The sequence below is a fragment of the Nannospalax galili genome, unplaced genomic scaffold, assembly GCF_000622305.1.
Source record: "Nannospalax galili isolate Female #2095 unplaced genomic scaffold, S.galili_v1.0 scaffold7, whole genome shotgun sequence".
NCBI lineage: Eukaryota > Metazoa > Chordata > Mammalia > Rodentia > Spalacidae > Nannospalax > Nannospalax galili.
In genome coordinates, this window is record NW_008359081.1 from 11043067 (window position 1) to 11062247 (window position 19181).

At 33.1% G+C, this 19181-nt stretch overlaps 1 protein-coding gene across 1 annotated transcript in view; it reads right to left on the bottom strand.

Annotated features, from left to right (window-relative positions):
* The window catches only part of Dmd (dystrophin), a 2373110-nt gene that overhangs the window by 1818856 nt on the left and 535073 nt on the right, over positions 1-19181 (bottom strand). The window contains exons 5-6 of the mRNA XM_017795501.2: positions 8489-8581; positions 1397-1569 (exon numbers count right to left, since the gene is read on the bottom strand). Coding sequence (XP_017650990.1) covers positions 1397-1569; positions 8489-8581 — 266 coding nt within the window. The remainder of the gene's footprint in view (positions 1-1396; positions 1570-8488; positions 8582-19181) is intronic.

The window sequence follows — 19181 nt, forward strand, 5'->3', positions numbered from 1 at the left end:
CTAAGTGAAAAGATAACCTGCACTGAAAATCAGGGAAGATTAAGCCTAGTGGTATATCAAAAACAATTAGACAATGCATTTGACCATCTTTTAAAATACTAATAAGGTATTCTTTTAAAATAATAAGGTCAAAGTACACATTTCTTGGAGCAAATATAATATAGTATGGTATATGAGGAATATAGTATTGCATAGCTTGTATTTATAAGTCTATTATATTGTCATAATACATTTATATAAGTATAGCTATATATATATACATTTTCCACATTGTTTTGATTTTATTTGTGCTGTTATTAATTCATTTATTGAACTTTACTGTACAAGTAAAGTAAACAATTATTTTTTCATCTTAAGAAATATAATACTGGGAGCTGGAGAGATGGCTCAGGGGTTAAGAGAACTTGCTGCTCTTGCAGAGGACCTGGATTTGTTTTCCTGCTTCCCCATGGCAGCTAACATTGTCTTTGACTCCAGTTTTAGGGGATTCTGACCTCCACGCTCATTACATGACATGGGTACACTAACATACATGCATAAAATACACTCATACACATAGATAAAAGAATAAATAAAATATTAAAAAGAAATACAATACTGTATAGAATATAGTTAAGGAAACTTAGTTCACTATTTTACATTGAGTCTTTCATGATGGTCCACAGAACTATTTCTTGCTTCATACCAATTGCTTTACTCTTCTGCAATGATTGTTTCCTCTGATATTCTGAGAACCGAGGCATAGAGCTCACTATATTCTTCTCTTTCCCTTCGTTGCTAAGGTGCTTGGAGCCTCTTTTAACTCTGAACTAGAAGAAAATTTCTAGTATGTCAAGATGTTCGCTATCTAAGCCGGTATTTCATATAACAAATGGTTCTCTGTACATTGTTTATCTGTTATTTTATTACAACGACTTACATAAAATCTGGAACCACTTTTAGGCCTATAGCTTAGGTTCATTGCAATACTTTTTAGTATTTAAACAAAACAGCCTCATTCTCAGCAAATTTAGTAAACAATCTGGATGTTCTAGGACTCTCAATTTAAAACATGTCATTTTCGATCTTCCCTCAAACATAACCATACCAAATATAAAAATTAGAAAAATGGTGAATCATGGCTATTAAAGTGTGTTTTCACATTAGTTGGACACCTGAGACTGGAGGATCAAACTTTTTTAAGTAGGCCCAGGCTACATACAGAGACCCTGTCTCAAATAAACAAGCAAACAGAAAAATATTCCTAGACCCTTTCGATGGACACTTAAAATGATAAGATCCAAACAGGTAATATGTGGCCCAGTAGGAAATGATTTAGGGCCACACTGCAGTAGAAGGTATCATCAGTCTAAATAAATATTTATAAAAATGATTTAAATATCAAAAGTATCCTTACCTGTGACTATGGATGAGAGCATTCAAAGCCAGGCCATCGGACCAGCTGGTGGTGAAGTTGATGACATTAACCTCTGGATAATTGCGTGTTGATTGTCGGACCCAGCTCAGGAGAATCTTTTCATTGTTGGTCTGTTGCAATCCAGCCATGATAGTTTTCATTACATTTTTAACCTATGTGTTAAAGAAGGTTTTAATAAAGAAACACATCCCCTGAACAAGAACTCTGCAGCTTTTAATATGAATGTACATAGTCTTCAGTGATAAATGGTGGAAACTTTAGGATCAATAAATAAAGTAAGTAATAGATTTTATTGACATTACATCAATTGTAATTGGTTAGGAATCTTGTCTGGCTAATTGATAATTTTGATATTCATGCTTGATAGTACCCCTAGAGTCTGCTATACTAAACCACAAATTTACTCTTAGGAGAATTGCTCTATTTTTCAAGATTTCCATAGATATCCTATAAAGGAGAGGGCACAAAACATTAACTGATCACTAGCCAATATTTTTTTTTTGAGATAGTGTCTTCCTATAGCCCCAGCTGTCCCGGAACTCAGTATGTAGACCAGCCTGGTCTCGAACTCACTGAGATCCACCTACATTTGCCCTCAGAGTGCTGGGAGCCAATAATTTAAGATCAATCACGGATTTTTAAAAGATATAAGAGGCTGCTTTTTAATAATGCATGTTATTTTTTCCTGTTTTATTAAAGAATTATATGAATTCATCAAGCTAGTCAATTTTTAATTTTAATCCTAGGATTATTTATCTACACGAAGATTTTTACAAGAATAGTACTCCAAAACATAGTGAAATGAAAATATGGCAAATTTATGTCACAAAATTATGTTGGTTATTTTTATTGATTGAACTGAAAAAATGTTGCCAATTTAACTTTTTACAAATAAACAAAAACACCAATATGCAAGAAAGGAATATACATGTCTAAGAGCTATTGATGTATGCTTTCGTTTTCCTTTCTTCAGTTTGGTTTCTGCACATTTGCTTCTGTCCTAGGCTTTGGGTATGTGCACATACTATTCAGCAGGTTATTGCATTTCAAAATTTGAGTCCTTTCTGTAATGTGATGCAGAGAAACATTCTAAACATTTTTTATAAACTTCAAGAACACAGTGATACTTCACTACAGATACTATTGTCTATATACTCTATTAAATGAACATTTATTATGATACCTTTAAAAGCTAATAAGGGCCTATTATAAGGAAATTGAAAGAAGTATGTAAGTAAATGTAATTAATGATTACCACCAAAGGTCTTCCTTTTGGCAAGGATAAGGTCCACGTACTACCAAAATGTGATTATATGAATTATACTTCATGATCATGCAACAATATGCATTCTAAACATGAGATTTTATTTGGTCTCTTCACCATGAAGAAATTAACAAATGTTTTGCAATAAATATGTATTTTTAACATCTCTTATGCTTTTTCATCTTTTTATGAGCCTTTCAATGCAAATTGTGGGATAAAATATTAAATCTATTTTTAAAGAACTTAAAAATTTTGGGATGATGTTTGTGAACATGGTAGTAGTTTGGAGATATCAAAAATGTACATATATATGGCCCAATCTGTTGATAGTTCTATTTCTTAGGGCTAGATGATCTTCTTTTGTAGTTTTTACTGCTACATACATATTCAGTTACTCATTGAATACAAGGGTCACATTATCATATAGCAAGTATAATCATTCACATAGTATTCTAAAATTATGAAGTGCACAGTCTCCAGGTACAGCAATTATGCCTTGTGTTCACTGCTGAACCAGGATTGGAATCGGCAAATACTGGCATATTGGTGGTGATGGATTTTCACTGATCAGGCAATTTTCCAATGATGAATGGGATTCATCTGTGTAATGTTTGGCCAGACTCCCCTCTGTGTGCATAATGTTTAAGGACAGCACAGTATTCAATCCAAACACTTTTAGCATCATTATGTCTCTAATTCAGCTTGTCAGCCTCATCCTCCTTGGCATTGCTTCTACTTGGGTGTAAATGTTGCTTAGAGGGAAAAAAAAAAGGACAGTTATCAGGAAATCACTGACCTAAAGGTGAACATGGAAGCAGAAAATGTTCTTGCCTTTAAGGCTTAGAGTGTCAAAGAGAGAAAGGATCAATTAAAACACAGACAGACAGACAGACAGACACACACACACACATATAATGTGTATATAATATGAATGTATATATATATATATATTATTTAATTCATTGTGTGCTAATGGAAATGTAATTGTGTTTTGATTTTAAAAAATGACTATGAGGGGCTGGGTACTTCTTTAGCATGTGTGAGGACTTGAGTTCCATCCCTAGTGCTAAAAACAATGGGAACAGAAAATGACTGATTTACCTAGGCAAACAGGTTATGATGGACATAGAGATATACCAGAAAAGATTCTCCTTCAAGGGAGAATTTGTTACGCAGCTATTTTCAGACAGTTTCCAGCTGTTAGTTTCCTCAGAGACTTCCTGCATTTCACAACCCTGTCCCAAAGGTCACACCCTTTCCACAGTGAGACACATCTAGTGACTGATGAAAGGGAGCAGAATGAACTCTCAGCCATCTGGAGCCCACTTAGGTCATTTTTGATTCAAGTTCATCATGGCATTAAATACAGCTGTTATTAGTTCTTTGTCACTGTAGCTTTTCCTCTTTTCACTCTTGCCATCTCTGACCTTTGTCAGGTATCAGTCCCTAGGACCTGGCTTAACGAAACTGTAGGCTGTCTGCATAAATTCATACTTAGCATGTACTTTTCAGAATTCAAACTGGGATTCTACCATTCTATTTGGTGGCCAGGTGCAGCAAAGATGTTTAAAAGAAAAATTTCTATAAGAAAAGACAATTGTGAAACTCTGCTGAAGAACAGGCAAGAACTCGTTTGTACAATTTGGTGGGAGTTTATAGGAAGGGCTTTCAGCAGCATGAAACAACATTTTTTGGTAATTGTATGTTGTTTGAATGAAAAGTAATATAAAAATATAAAGATCCAATGTGAATCATCCTGGGAATAGAGTACTTTTCTTAACTTAGCCAGTGATGGTAGGAACATGACTTGATAGAATACCACTGTTAGCAATATTTTTTTCTCTCTAGCTGCTTCCTAAGACTGAATTTGCCTCTCTAAGAGGATAGCTTGTGCGTACAGAAAGAAGAAAAAGATGCTAAAATACATACTGTCTACATCTTTTACTTTCTTGCTTGCTTGCTTTTTAATATCAATTTCATTTAAAATATAGAGTATTCAAGTACATAAGAATGTAAATTTATATGTCCATGGCCATTAAGAAAAGGAAAACATTGAAATGTTATAGGATTACTAAGACACTGAGTGCAAATATCCCCTGATGTATGAATTACCATGTTTTTAATATATTTAGGGCTCAGCCATTCATAGTTACGTCTCTAAGAAAAAAATTAATAAAAAATTCTCAACTTTATCATTATTCCTTTGAAAATCAGAAATTTTAACAAATATGTAAGATATATTAATGAAAATAATAACCAAGCTTCAAATGTACGTTTTAAAATTTAAACATATTTTGTTTCATCACAGCAACACACCAAATCCATTAAATTATACTAAAGAATAAATTTTCTCAGTACTACACAATTCGACAAAGATCAAGTCAGAATATTGCCAATTGGGTAGTTGTACAAAAATGCAGAGTTTGCTGCTGTTGATCTAACTCTGCAACACATTCCAAAGCATATGCCTGCAGGTTTTCTCCTTAGTATAGTGCAAAAGAGGTTTATCCTCAAATAAAACTGCAATCAGATATATCCACCATGAACAACTATCTTTTAATATTATATTGTACTCATATATGCATTTGTTTATCAATGTACCAGTACATATAATAGACTAGACTCTGTATATGAGGGAAAACATGGGGATTTTGGCTTTATGTGATTGGGTGACTTCACTTGTCATCATACATTCTTTTGTGTGTGTGATTTGTTCTCATAATGTAACTATACCTGGCCTTGAAGTCATGATTTTCCAGAGTGTCAGCCTCCTGAGTACTGGGATTAAAGGTGTCACTAGCACACTCAAACTACATCAGACTTTTTTTTTCAAAGCCTCTATTTTCTGAACAGAAATGTTTAATTTTTAGGCTAATAATTTTATTTTAAATGGTAACTTGAAAGACGGTGTTGAAGAAATAGATTTTACATTCCCTAGTTTCTACAAGTTCAAATGGAAGTTCTTCTCTGCCCTATTATATAACATAATATGCAACACTGGAAATGAAGATTCACATATTTTGATCTTTCAATACCATTTTTAGTCTAATAGATCGAAAACATATATTAAGGTCAATAGAGTTTATTTTATTCTTATCTGAGATTCAGTGACTTCAACTATTTAGTAAAAAGGCACATATATGATCTTGTTAAAAATATCTTTTGGAATTCAAGGAAAACGGTAGAGTCTCTGTCCTTAAAGTTACAGTCTAAGGTAATTTAAGGACACAGGTGGAAAACAGCACAGTATAAGAGAGTCTTTAATGGGGGAGGACTGAAACAATATCATTCCTTCCAGTATTTCTGGGTAGAAAACCTTCTTTACCACCACCACCAACAACAGCAACAACAACAAAAGCAGCAAAATTCCAAACACTTAAAAGCAAATGAAGAACTACTAGAAAGGGCACTATGGACATTGACATGCTATCTTGGAGTGAGTGGAAAATGGAGTTTGCAAAGTCTTTTGAGGAGACAAGAAAAGATGAGGTCATGTGAGAGATAGTCTCAATGACAAATGCAATTTTAAAAGGCTTTTGGAGATCTGTGTATGCCTGAGCTGTCCTCCTTGCTTTTTCACAGCTGACATCTGTGATACTCAGTGTGGTCTACAAACTGGGTCACTCCACGATTTGTTACTAGGTCATAAGATAAATACAACTGAGAATGTATTAGCAACTTCTCTAGCCATTCCACTGAGAACTGACATCTGTTGTGGTCTTGTGTGCCTTATTTTATTTTTGAAATCTTTCAGCTTTATTATATTCAACACACAGTGGAAGACATGGAAATGATTCCTTCTTCAAGGTATTTTGATATGTACAGAATAATAGACTGAATCACTAGTAGGATGTAAAGTGTGTCATATTGCTGAATTTGTTTACAACATTACTATATGGAAATGGCTAGAAACTAGCAGTTTTAACTGATTTAACATTTATGCTCTCTCTTCTTTCAATGTTGATATAAAATGTAGTTAAGCCTATTCAGAATATTTGAAATGGAAAATCTATCAGGTCAATGGAATGATCAGCATGGCGGCTGAGTTGAGTATGTGCACCTCGGCTTGATTCACTTTCTGCGTCAGACCAAGAGAAATAAGAACATGTATTAAAAGATCCCCCTGGGGTGACATGTACAAAAAGACATATATGCATAGAAATGTTTTAATGGTTGTCTAAGACTAGAGTAGAAACTCAGACTTAACTTAAGGGGACAATAATTTCTTTTTAGGGTGGCACAAAAGTGCTAAATTTAGAGTACCGTAATGGTTACAAACTCTGTAAATAACCGCAAATTTTTGCTTAATTAGGGAATAAAATTTCTTTCCTACAGAGACTTTGGAATGCTACTAAAGAAGAGAATTAAGCCGGATAGCTACACATTTATTTTATATTTAGGTCAGATGAATTTATGGGATATAATTATATCTAAATAGAGCTCTTATAAGAATAATATTCTCTACTAGTAAAGTAAGTATAGACATATCTCAAGTATCCTCCAAATTCTTAAAATATGATTAGAAATTCTAATCAATCAGTGTCATTCATATGATGTTCCTCAAATACAATGATGTACTATATTACTTTACAACAAATATTTCCTCATTAAATCTTGATAATAAACAAACATATGTTCATTTTTGTTTCTTTTGACAGAAAGTGAACTTTGACTCACAAAGATATGATATTATATCCATTCTACTAAGCTAGTACGTAGGTATGTTTAAGGTATTTTTGTTAGGATTAAAAATATACATGTTTCACTTCATCTTTGCTCTTTTTATACTTATTTATTATTTTTATTGAATGTGTATGAGCATATTGCATGCATGTATGTAAGTGCACCCATGTCATGCAATGCCCTTGAAGGTCAGAAAAAGGCATCAGATCCTCTTGAACTGGATTTATGGACGGTTGTTAGCTGCCATGTGGGTGCTGGTATTCAAACCTGGGTTTTCTGCAAGAGCAGGCAGTGCTCTTAACCACAGAGCTATCTCTCCAGCCCCTGCTCTGTTTTAAAAAGGTAAAATAAATACAGACATCACAAAGAAAACCCTATGCACAAGTGATTGAGGAGAATGCAATTTCAAAATCAAACTTTGAATTCATATATAGAATAGGCACACAATTACAAACATTCATATCTCATGAATAGTTCATCATTATTAGTTTACATTGTGAATATACCACATTGATAAAAGAGTACTCCTTTGATAAAAGTTATTAAACAATCAGGACATGGGGGCTGGAGAGATGGCTCAATGTTTAAGAGTGCATACTACCCTTCAGAGGACTCAAGTTTGACTCTCACCACCCATGTCAAGGGAACTCACAATTGCCAGTAACTCCAGCTCCAGGGGCATCCATTATTTCTGGCCTCTGTAAACAACTGCACTCATATATAAATATCCAAAATCAGACATATATACGTAATTAAAAATAAAATAAAACTTAAAAATAAACACATTGCTTCTTACAATTCCTGTAGGTTTACTTATAGACAGGTTATAAGCACACATATTTATCAGTTTTTCAAATTTACCTATGGTTGAGATTTTGTGATTTTTTTGGTCATTCTTCTTCAGTGATAAGAATTACAAATTATTCCTGCAGTAACACTAGAACCCATTTTACAATAATACTGAATAATTCAAATAACATAACCTGTTCAAATTTAAAAGGTGGTCCTAAATAGAAGGCTATTGTTAGAAGTTTATGTATTTATTTTGAAGGTCAAGGATTGAAATGAAGAAAAAGGATTAGCAACATGCTACTCAAAAGGGGAATATCCAGGAGTATATTTACCTGCCAGTGGAGGATTATATTCCAAATCAAACCAAGAGTCAGTTTATGATTTCCATCCACTATGTCAGTACTTCCGATATTCACTAAATCAACCTGGCGAAGAAAAGATTGAAAATATTTGAAGGAGAAAAATGATTAATTGTAAAGAAAATAAAATGTGAATGTAACTGCATTTAGCTATTTTTAGAGCCTACACGGTACTACAGATTTTAACTATAATCTAAAAATGAAACCAAATGCATTTTTAAATTCACTTTCCACATCAAATATCACAGAGGAACACATTTACAGAGCTAGAAATGAAAGTTCTATTAGCATATGAATATATAACTGCACATTAAAGAGGCCAATCAGAGTATCTCCAAATAAAATGGAAAATAGTAATAACTAACAAAAGATGCCTAAAATTAAGACATGCTCTCTAGTATCAAATCAAGTTGAAAGTAAAAGAAAGAGAGAGAGAGAAAGAAAGAGAGAGAGAGAGAGAGAAAGAAAAGAAAAAAAACATCAGTTTTTGTATGTAGCTCAGAAGACATTCTGCTATAATTTTGGATGACTGTATTTGCTTGAAACCTTATTTTAGAAAAATGTTAGAACTCTTTTAAACAATCGTTGCTAATGGAAAGCTCTCTTTTCCCCACAGAGGACTGATTTGAGAATCAAAATCAGCAGGGTTTTGTTTTTCATGGCAAATTTCCCTGCTGTGCTTCAGATATGGTTTGTCTCCCAAAGTTTCATATGGTGAAAGCTTAGTCTTCACTGTAAAAGGACTGGGAAATGGTAAAACATTGAAAATGGGGACTTGGTGAAAGAAGCTCAAGTGCCTGAAGGAATCAACTTCAGAAGGGATTGGCTGCCTTTTAAGGATTGTATTAGTTACCACAAGAGAGAATTGTCATGACATAATTTAGATTTTTTTTCAGTTTGCATTCTTGCTACCTCTCTCTCTCTCTCTCTCTCTCTCTCTCTCTCTCTCTCTCTCTCTCATTCATGTTTATACCATGCCTCACATGAGAATTTTTAGCATTATTACGCATTAGGGCAAAGTAAATGATAATAAGGTATCATTACACTTTCATATTTATTAGAATAACCAACAGTGGCTACATCGAATGCTGGTGAGACTGTGGCAAAACTTTATTGCTCCAACTTTGCAAGTATTAACTTATATGTTTTAGCCACTCTGGAAAACCATTTTTTCAGTTTCTTACAAAACTGAATATACTTATAATAGAAAAATTCAGTTCTTCAATATTTGTTCTAAAGATAAAGAATCTTATGTTTAAACAAATACAAGAACATAACTTTTTAACATATGTAAGACAGTACATTAAATTGGGTGGGGAGCAGTGGATGTAGGTGAGGACAGGTGAGGGAATCTAAATACCATCAAGCTATGTTGTATGAAAATTTCAAAAATTCAATACAAATAAAAACAATTTAAAAATCTAGGAACAATTCAGAGGCCCATGGAGTGTGAATAATTAGACAAACTCTCATAGAGTCAGAGCAGGTAATAACATTTAGCAATGAAAAGGAGAAAAATTAAAAGAGTAACAATATTGATGAACTCCATGAGCATTAAGAGAAGCTAACAAAAAACAATCGCCAAGCATTATATACTATGTGATAATATTTATGCAACATTCTTGAATTCATAAAATTCTTAAAACGGAGAAGAGAGTACCAGTTACCAAGGGTTAGGAATGGAGGTTAGGAATGGGAATAAGATAGATGATGTAAAAAAGAACAATATGAGTAATCACTGTAGTGAAGGAACTGTTCTGTATTTTGACTCTGAACTCAGATACACAAATCTACATATAAAAATGGTAGGTACAACTACATTTTATACAAAAGCATAAGTATTTGGAGACTTTGGGATAATATTTGTGGACTGAATTGATGTTAAACTTTCTGATCATGACACCATATGCTAGTTTTACAATATTCCAGACAATATAAGTAACTCCACTCCTCCCAAAAAAACCGGACAAAATGACACACATACATTCTCATCCTCATTTCAAGCACCGATTCATATTCCTCACAAGGAATTAGGAGGGAGCAGTTCCCCCATATGTAGAATCACAATTAGATAATCAATTCATTCATCACTTCACACATTCAAAATACATTTTGACTATATTCTGTATTCTCATGCAGCATTGCGCATGAGTGCATGTGTGCATACGTGCACCCACCTTTCTGCTTTCAGGAAACTTAAATTTAGTGGGAATGATAATATGAACATACACTGTTAAAGATTTAATTCTTTAATCAGAAAATGTATTATTTGTTTTTAATATTGTATTTATTAATTTATTTTATATGTGTGAGTACATTGCCTACATATAATAAGTGCACCCATGTCATATTATGGCTATGAAGGTGAGAGGAGGGCATTGGATCCCCCGGAACTGGAGTTATGGATGGTTATAGCAGTCATGTGAGAGCTGGGAATTGAACCCAGGTCCTCTAGAAGAACAGAAAGTGTTCTTAACTGCTGAACCATTTCTTCAGCCTAAGAAAATGTATTATTTGTAAGATATACACTTATACTGTGGATTACAGTTGATGAATTCTCCATTTCCCAATTTCATCAAATCCATGTGAGATCTGATTTCTATTATATAGATGTATTTTGTTTTAGTCCTGAGAAGGAAGACCACAATAGTGTCAAAAATATCAAGAAATTCACAAATAATGTGAGACCACAGTATTTCTTTGAATGGGATTGTTTTCCGTCTTAAAAAGAAATAAGTTATAGTACAAGCTACATCAGTGTGCCTTGGGAACATCCAAAGTAGGGAAAAAGTAATACACAGTGATTCAGCTCACACAAGGACTTTAGCATAGTCAATTTCATAGAAAAATGAATATAGGTTTCTAGTGCTGTGACAGAGGGTAATGGGGAGATTATTCTTTTCTATTTTTCTTATTTATTTAATTTTATTAGTTTTTGGTCTGTTTTTGCCTCTAAAAACTATTTATTCTTTTAAAAAATTATTTGATAACCACATAATTAGTAGAAGCACTTCAGGACAATAGCATTGACATAGTCAATAGCAGTTTCTAGAGCAAAGATGCATCTCTTTCAAAATTGCCTGTAATTTTTAGGTTCACAGTGCTGAAATAATACAGTTATACATTATTGTACACAGTATAAACCCTATAACACATAAAATTGAATGAGATTTTAACCTTTAAAAGAGATCTCCATTTCATTTTAAAATATAATGTTTCATATAGAAAAACTCATTTTTAATGCAACTAACACTTAGATGTTTGCACATGTATCTCTCAATTCTGTATATCTGCTTATTACTACTCACAGTCAGTTACTTTCTGGGATCCTTGGCACCTGAGCATGAGCACCAAGAGCAATGCTGGGGGGATTACTATACCAGATTTTAAACTATATTACAGAGTTATACTCATAAAATCAACATGGCACTACACAAAAAATAGACCCATAGATCAATGGAACAAAATTGAAGGACCAAATATTAGTACATGCAATTTCAGCCTCCTGATATTTGGCAAAGGGGCCAAGAACATTCGCTGGAGGAGAGACAACCTGATCAGCAAACGGTGCTGGCAAAACTGGATCTCTACCCATAGAAGAATGAAACTAAACCCCTATCTTTCACCTTGCACAAAAGTCAACTTCAAATATATCACAGACCTCAATGTGAAACCTGAAACTGTTGGAAGAAAACATTGACAAGATATAGGTGTAGGAAAGGATTTTCTAAACTGGACATCAATCACTCAAGAAATAAGGTCAAGAATCAACAAATGGGACCTCATTAAACTAAAAAGCTTATGTACGTCAAAAGAAGCAACCAAGGAAGTGAAGAGAAAACCCACAGAGTGGGAGAAAAACTTCACCAATGACACATCTGACAGAGATTTAACATCCAGAATATATAACGACCTCAAAAAACAAAGAACCAAGAAAGGAAGTAACCCAATTAAAAGATGGGCCAAGGAGCTGAACAGATAGTTCTCAAAAAGAAGAAATAAAGATGGCTAAGAAGTATCTTAAAAGGTATTCAACATCATTAGTAATTAGGGAAAGGCAAATTAAAACCACTTTAATATTTCTTTCTTTTTTTTTGTCTTTTTTTAAGAGAGGTTCTCCCTGTAGCCCCAGAGTTCCACCTGCCTCTGCCTTTGCCTCCCAATTGCTGGGATTAAGGGCACTGGCCAACTTGCCCAAATGCCCAACTCTGTTTTAATATTATTTCTTTTGAGAATTTCATATATGAGTACTGTATTTAAATCATGTCCAATGTCCCTCTCCCCCTCCAACTCTTCCCATATGCACCCTTCTACCTTCTCTTAATTTTATAAATTATTTTTAATAATTAATAATTTTTTAATAAATCCTACTGAGTACATTTAGTGGTACCTGTATGTATATGTATGTTTGTGTGTCTAGGACTGAGCACTTGAGAGTGGATAACAGACCAGGGAGCTTGTCCCTGAAAAAAATTAATTCTCCTGTTCTCAGCAGCTATTGATTGCCTCTAACTTTTGAAATCTCAACAATACAGGTTCCTAAATAAGAGCTATATAATGACAATCCCAGTTGACATATCGATGTGGATGAGGGAAATTTCACTAGGCCCCGCTTTTTGATGAAGAGTGACAGTGATTATTATTCTACTAAATATAAACAGCATCAAAACAAAATCCTAATGAATTGTTGTTACAGCAATAGATTAATGCATTTCTCAGTTTTCATCAGGGAGGCTTCCTAATGCAGCAGATGATGATTAACACAGAGACCCACAACTGGCAATATGGACAGAATAAGAGACAGCAAAGTGCTTATCCCATAACAGGACACCTAAATCAAACTTCTGACCTCAAGTCTGCAGGAACATTGTGGAAGAGGGGAAAGAATCATCATAAGAGTCAGAGGTGCTGGATAACTACAAGGAAACAGTTTTTCAGACAGTCGATCAGGTACCCCTAAGAACTCACAGCTCTTGTGACAACACGCACAAGGCCCATATAAGCTCAAGTCAGAAAAAAAAAATACTAGCATAGACATGGAGAAGTGGATAAGAAACCCCAGAACTACCTGAGGAACTATTGGTAACTAATGACTGCTGAGGAGAGAGTCAGAATTAGCCTCTTTTAAAGGAGTGGCTCTTGGTAGATTAAGTTCGGACTCACACTAAAGGACATTTAGGGACCTAAATTTGACACTGTAGACTTCAATACACACACACACACACACACACACACACACACACACACACACGTATATATTAGGGTACATGGTATTGGGCAGGAGATAGTAAGGGGATGCAGATAGGGGAGGGAATCTAAATACGATAAAAATATATTGCATGAAATTTGCAAAATTTCAATTAAACATAGTGACAGGGAAACAATGGGAAGATTATTTTAATGGTAGAAGATCAGTTAGTGATGAAGAAAAAGTACTGGAGATGAATAGCTGTTGTGATCATCCAACAATGGGAAATGTACTAATTACCACTCAATTGTGTAATTATAATTGTGAGAATGGTAGCACATCAAAGGATCAGACATTGCACACTCACAGCTAAAATTATATTCTACAATGAACATTTAGCCTTTCTTTTCATATCCAGAACTACATAAGGATGTTTACTCTTGCGAATCCTATCCTACAAATGAATGCAGTGAATTTGCAAGACTTAAAGTCAGCATAGAAAAATCAACTGTGTTTCCACACACTAACAATAGAAGTGAAATCAATATATCAAAGACTCCTCTTCACTTCCATGCTCATTGTAGCAGACATTTATAATAATCAAGAAATGAATATAACTTTTGTATCCATAACAATATATAAGAAAAGGAAATAAATACAGTATAACCCAGTGCACTATTTTTAAATCATAAAAAGAATGAAATTCATCCATTTGCAATAACATGGATGGAAATAGAAACAATTCTTATAAAAATGTAGACTCAGAATGGCAAGTACCGCATGATTTAACTCTTGAGTAAAATCTCCAAAAGTTGATTTGAAAGAAGTTGAGACTATAATGTTGGTTACGACAGTAGGGAGTGGTGAAGGGTTAGTAAAAATTAAACAGTGTACAGTATATTATCGTTGATAGGAACAAGATGTTCTGGTGTAATATTTGCATAGTGGAATGACTAAAGCTAAGAAAAATGTACTGACCATTTGAGAACCATAGGTCAAGTGTTTTTGAAAATGTCCAACATGAGTGCATGGTAAATAATTGAGGAGTTATGTTGAACTTGATTTTCAACACCATGTGATATAATATATGTACTGAAATTTTATATGATACTCCACTGATATCCATCTTTTCTTTATATGTATCAGTTAAAACATTTTAAAATTATTTATTTATTCTTTATTTATATATTCACAAATATTTCGTTTACATAATTGATTGAATATTTCTCTCCATATGTTTCTCATGAGCTAAATTTTCTATTTTGCTCTTCCATCTTTCTTCTCACTTTCTCCCAATCTGATCAAAAAACCTCATTTCTTCAGAGTTTTTTCATGAAATATATGATCATCATATATACGAGTTTACATATTTAATTTTACAAAGGCAAAATCTATAAGGTTTATACAAATAAGGGATTATATAGATTACATTGAATTTTATTATTGTTAAACAATAATTCCCATTACTCGTTCACTTTAATAGTTATATTTCATACTTTAGATGTATTATAGCATAGCTATCCAGCACCTGGTGGGTAGACATCCACACAATATGAGGGATTTTGTAGGTTTTACCTTATTTTATTACTTTAATAGTACATGGGCAAATATTACTGCTGGTATCATCTCAATGCCAATTCCAAAGAAAATATCTTCTATATTAACATATGCATGTGGCTAAATTTCAGTGACATTTCTGCATGCATTTCTAGATATTTTAGGTAGCAACATGTAAGCTCATGCTATTTTTTTTTAAGGAGCATGAGCTGTTTCTACCCCTTTAGGTTTTTTGATCAATAAAAATACATCAGTTTTTTTTTTAATTTTCATGATTCATATTTTATTTGAAATACATTTTATAGTAATGAGAACTATAATACTATCTATGTGATTTGTTTTTTGTCTGTAGTTTTCTTTCTGATGTTTAAGAGTTCCTTGTAACTAGAAGCTAACATTTATTAAATGCTTGCCATTTCCTACACAAGATTATAAACAATTTCCTATCATTCAACACAAAATATTGTGTGTGTTTTATTCAAACATGAGATTGTTACAGATTTTTTTACTTTATATTTTCTAGCATTTGGTACCAACATTAATCTGACATTACAAGAGGAATTGTAGGCGTCTATGCTCTGAAATAAATGAAAATATACAAATTAATTTATTTGTGAAAAATTGTGGTACTTTTTTCAATAGTGTATCCATAATAACCTATCAAATATTTTTGGAAGTAATTAGTCTAGCTTAATTTTCCACTTACTCTTAGCTTAATTTTGGTAATTTGCATTATACTAGGAAATCATCCATTTCCTAGACGTTTCAAAAATTATTGTTGCAAAATAGCTTACTGTATTTTCTTAATTTCTTCTGTAAGTTTTGTTATGCATCCTTTCTCGTTTTTTTTTTGTTTCTTTTTTTAAGGTCATTTTTCTGGTACAGTTAAAAGTAGATTATCTATTCTGTAGAAAGTTTCATAGAGTCACCTTTAAACATATTAAAACTATATTCTTCCAAGACATTTTAATACAGATTTTAGGCAAAGACATTAAAGGAAGGAAAGACAAACCTGATGTAGGATATAGGCATCTTAGACACAGTCTCTTCATAGTTTTTAAGTCATTTATATTTTATTAAATTCAAAAAGTATTTTAATTATCATGTTTATTTTATGTATATGAGTGTATTGCTTGCATGTGTGTAAGTGCACCTGTATCATGCAATGCCCGTGGAGGTCAAAAGAGGGTGTTGGATTCCCCTGGAACTGAAGTTATGGACAGCTTTCAGCTGTCATATGTGTGCTGGGAATCAAATCTGGGTTCTCTGCAAGAGCAGCCAGTGCTCTTAACCACTGAGCTATTTATTTCTCCAGCTCTTTATTTTTAAAATTTTTATCTTAAAAAACTTTAAAGCTATAATTCTCTCTGAAGATAAGCCTTCATTGCATTCTTGACATCATCAAAAGAACTAGGAGTATTGCAATTTTTATTAATATGTGTAACTACTGTGCACATATCAGTATTGTGACAATCACTAGAGAGTAGGAAATTAAATATCAGGGTCATTAAGGATACCCAAGTTCCCGCTTCCTAGATTTTAGACTAAAAGCAACTTACACCAATTCAATAGTTATAAAAGTGTATATTGTGTATGAAAGTTTAATAGGATGCACTGAATCTTTGTAGAAAAATAATATTTAGTTATCTGAATCAATAGGCCTAAGAATTTACTCACAAAGTGATACTAGATTCTACTTCAGAGATTTGTTCTGTTATGTGTGAAAAATGATTTATGCAGCTATAATTTTGGAAAACAACAAATTCCTATGATTTGTACTGGTATAATTAAAACACTGCTGTTCCAGAAGACTATATTTCTGTACATATATACATATGTGTGCACATGTCTAATGCTAGAGATCAAACCTAAGGGCTTATGCACATTACAGAAGCATTTTCATCACTGAGCCACATTTCTAGCCCTTCCTAATTGTATTAAAAATATTGGATTCAGAAAATATTATTAGATTCAGGATGGACAAGCTTAAAAAAATACAAATTAAGACCTAATCTATGCACTATTTAAATTCATTTGTCTTACTTTGTCTGTTTTAGGTATTAGGACAAGAATTGGAAAGGATTGTTTTTATATTCTTTTGCTAGTATTTGCGGTATTTTTTTTTTTTTTGCACAAAAACACTGAATGGTACACTAGACTTTAGAACACTTTAGATGAAAGTAATTTTAAAAATCAAATCCAGCATAGAACTGGGAAAATGAACAGCAGAACCCAATCTTATTTAAAAGAATATTGACAACAGATTGCTGCTAGATGAGGAACAGTTGATCTTCCTAAAGCAAAGACCTCTAGATAGGCTGACTAGATTCACCAGAAGGGCAAGTAGTGGGGAATGGCTGGGGGTGCCGACAACACAGCAGACAGTAGCAGGGATATCAGAGTATAAGGGCTCTAGAAGGGGAGGGAGGCTGTGGGAGGGTACCATCTGGAAAGTGGGTGTGTAGTTGAATAGGATGGTTTGGGATGTTCTGTGTGATGCACACACACACACACACACACACACACACCAAAAAAGTCAATAATTTTTTAAAAATGTATTATATTTGAGGAGGAAGCATGGAAATTTGTGTCATGTTAATTGGTAGAGGTGATAAACATTAGCATTGAAATCTACCCGATGATTTTATAGACATACACAGGCACCAAGGATCCAAGTGCAACTGATTATGACTGGTAATAATCAGATACATACATATTAGAGATGCAAGCCCCAACATCTCAGTGTTAGTAGCAAAAACAATGAGTCTTTCTGCAAGGAACAATATATTCTAAAATGAAATTTGAGATCTTTTAAAAAAGTATTTATTCAACCGTGGACCTAAATACTTGCAGCCACTTGTGAAAGAGATGTACGCTTGCTCTGAAGTGTGTTACCGAATATGTTAAAGCTGTAGTGAAATGCTTCTTCTAATCATGTAGTTATTAAAATTTTTAAAAAATGATTAAAAAATAATGATTCTTCAAAGCATAAAACGTTGCTCCTTAATAATTAGTAGATGTGAAAAACATTGCCATTGAAGTCTACCTGATGACTTTATATCTATGCTCAGATGCCAAGATGCTCAGAAAGTAACCGACTGTGACTGGTGATGATCAGATATATTGAGATTAGAAACGCATGTGCAAACATTTCAATGTCAATTGCATTAAAAATGGATTTTTCTGTATGAAACTGTGTATTTTAACAATGAAATGGAGATCTTTTTTAAAGGTTGAAACCTCATTTAGTTTTATGTATTGTAGGGTTTATGCTGAGTACAATATTGTATAACTGCATAAACTCAACTGTAAACCTAAAAATTTACAGCCAATTTTGAGAAAGATACATCTTAGCTCTGGAAATTGTTGTTGAATGTGTCAATGCTGTTGTAATGGAATGCTTCTAATTATGTGGTTATTAAATAAATAATTAAAAGAAAAAAATTAAAAGCAAATCAAATCCAATAATGAAAACAAAAGGTCTTAGTGTAAATCATAAATAAAAGTGTAGAAAGAAGGGTTAAAATGAGTCATATTCTTGTGATAATAATTGTGATACATGCATATTTATGTGCAGATGTGTGAGAGATGAGAAAAATTGTGTGACTGGTTGCTTTAATACATTTTTAAAAAACATTTTCCTTTTGGGCAAAGGCAGAGATGGTTAAGCTTTCTATATTTTAGCTTATTAGTCTTTTGTAGACCTACCTTGGATGATAAAGACAGTTTTATTTCATTTAGTAAGGAAATTACCATTTTTCAAAGAATAAATAATACCTGCCTCTTCTTGCTGTTTTAGGCAACCTCTGACACGAGTGTTTCATAATTGCAGACTCTAAAGAAAACCAATCCCACGCCATTTATTCAACAGTAATTAAGTGAGCTTTCTCACATTTTTTCAAAGTATGTCATTTTCCCAGA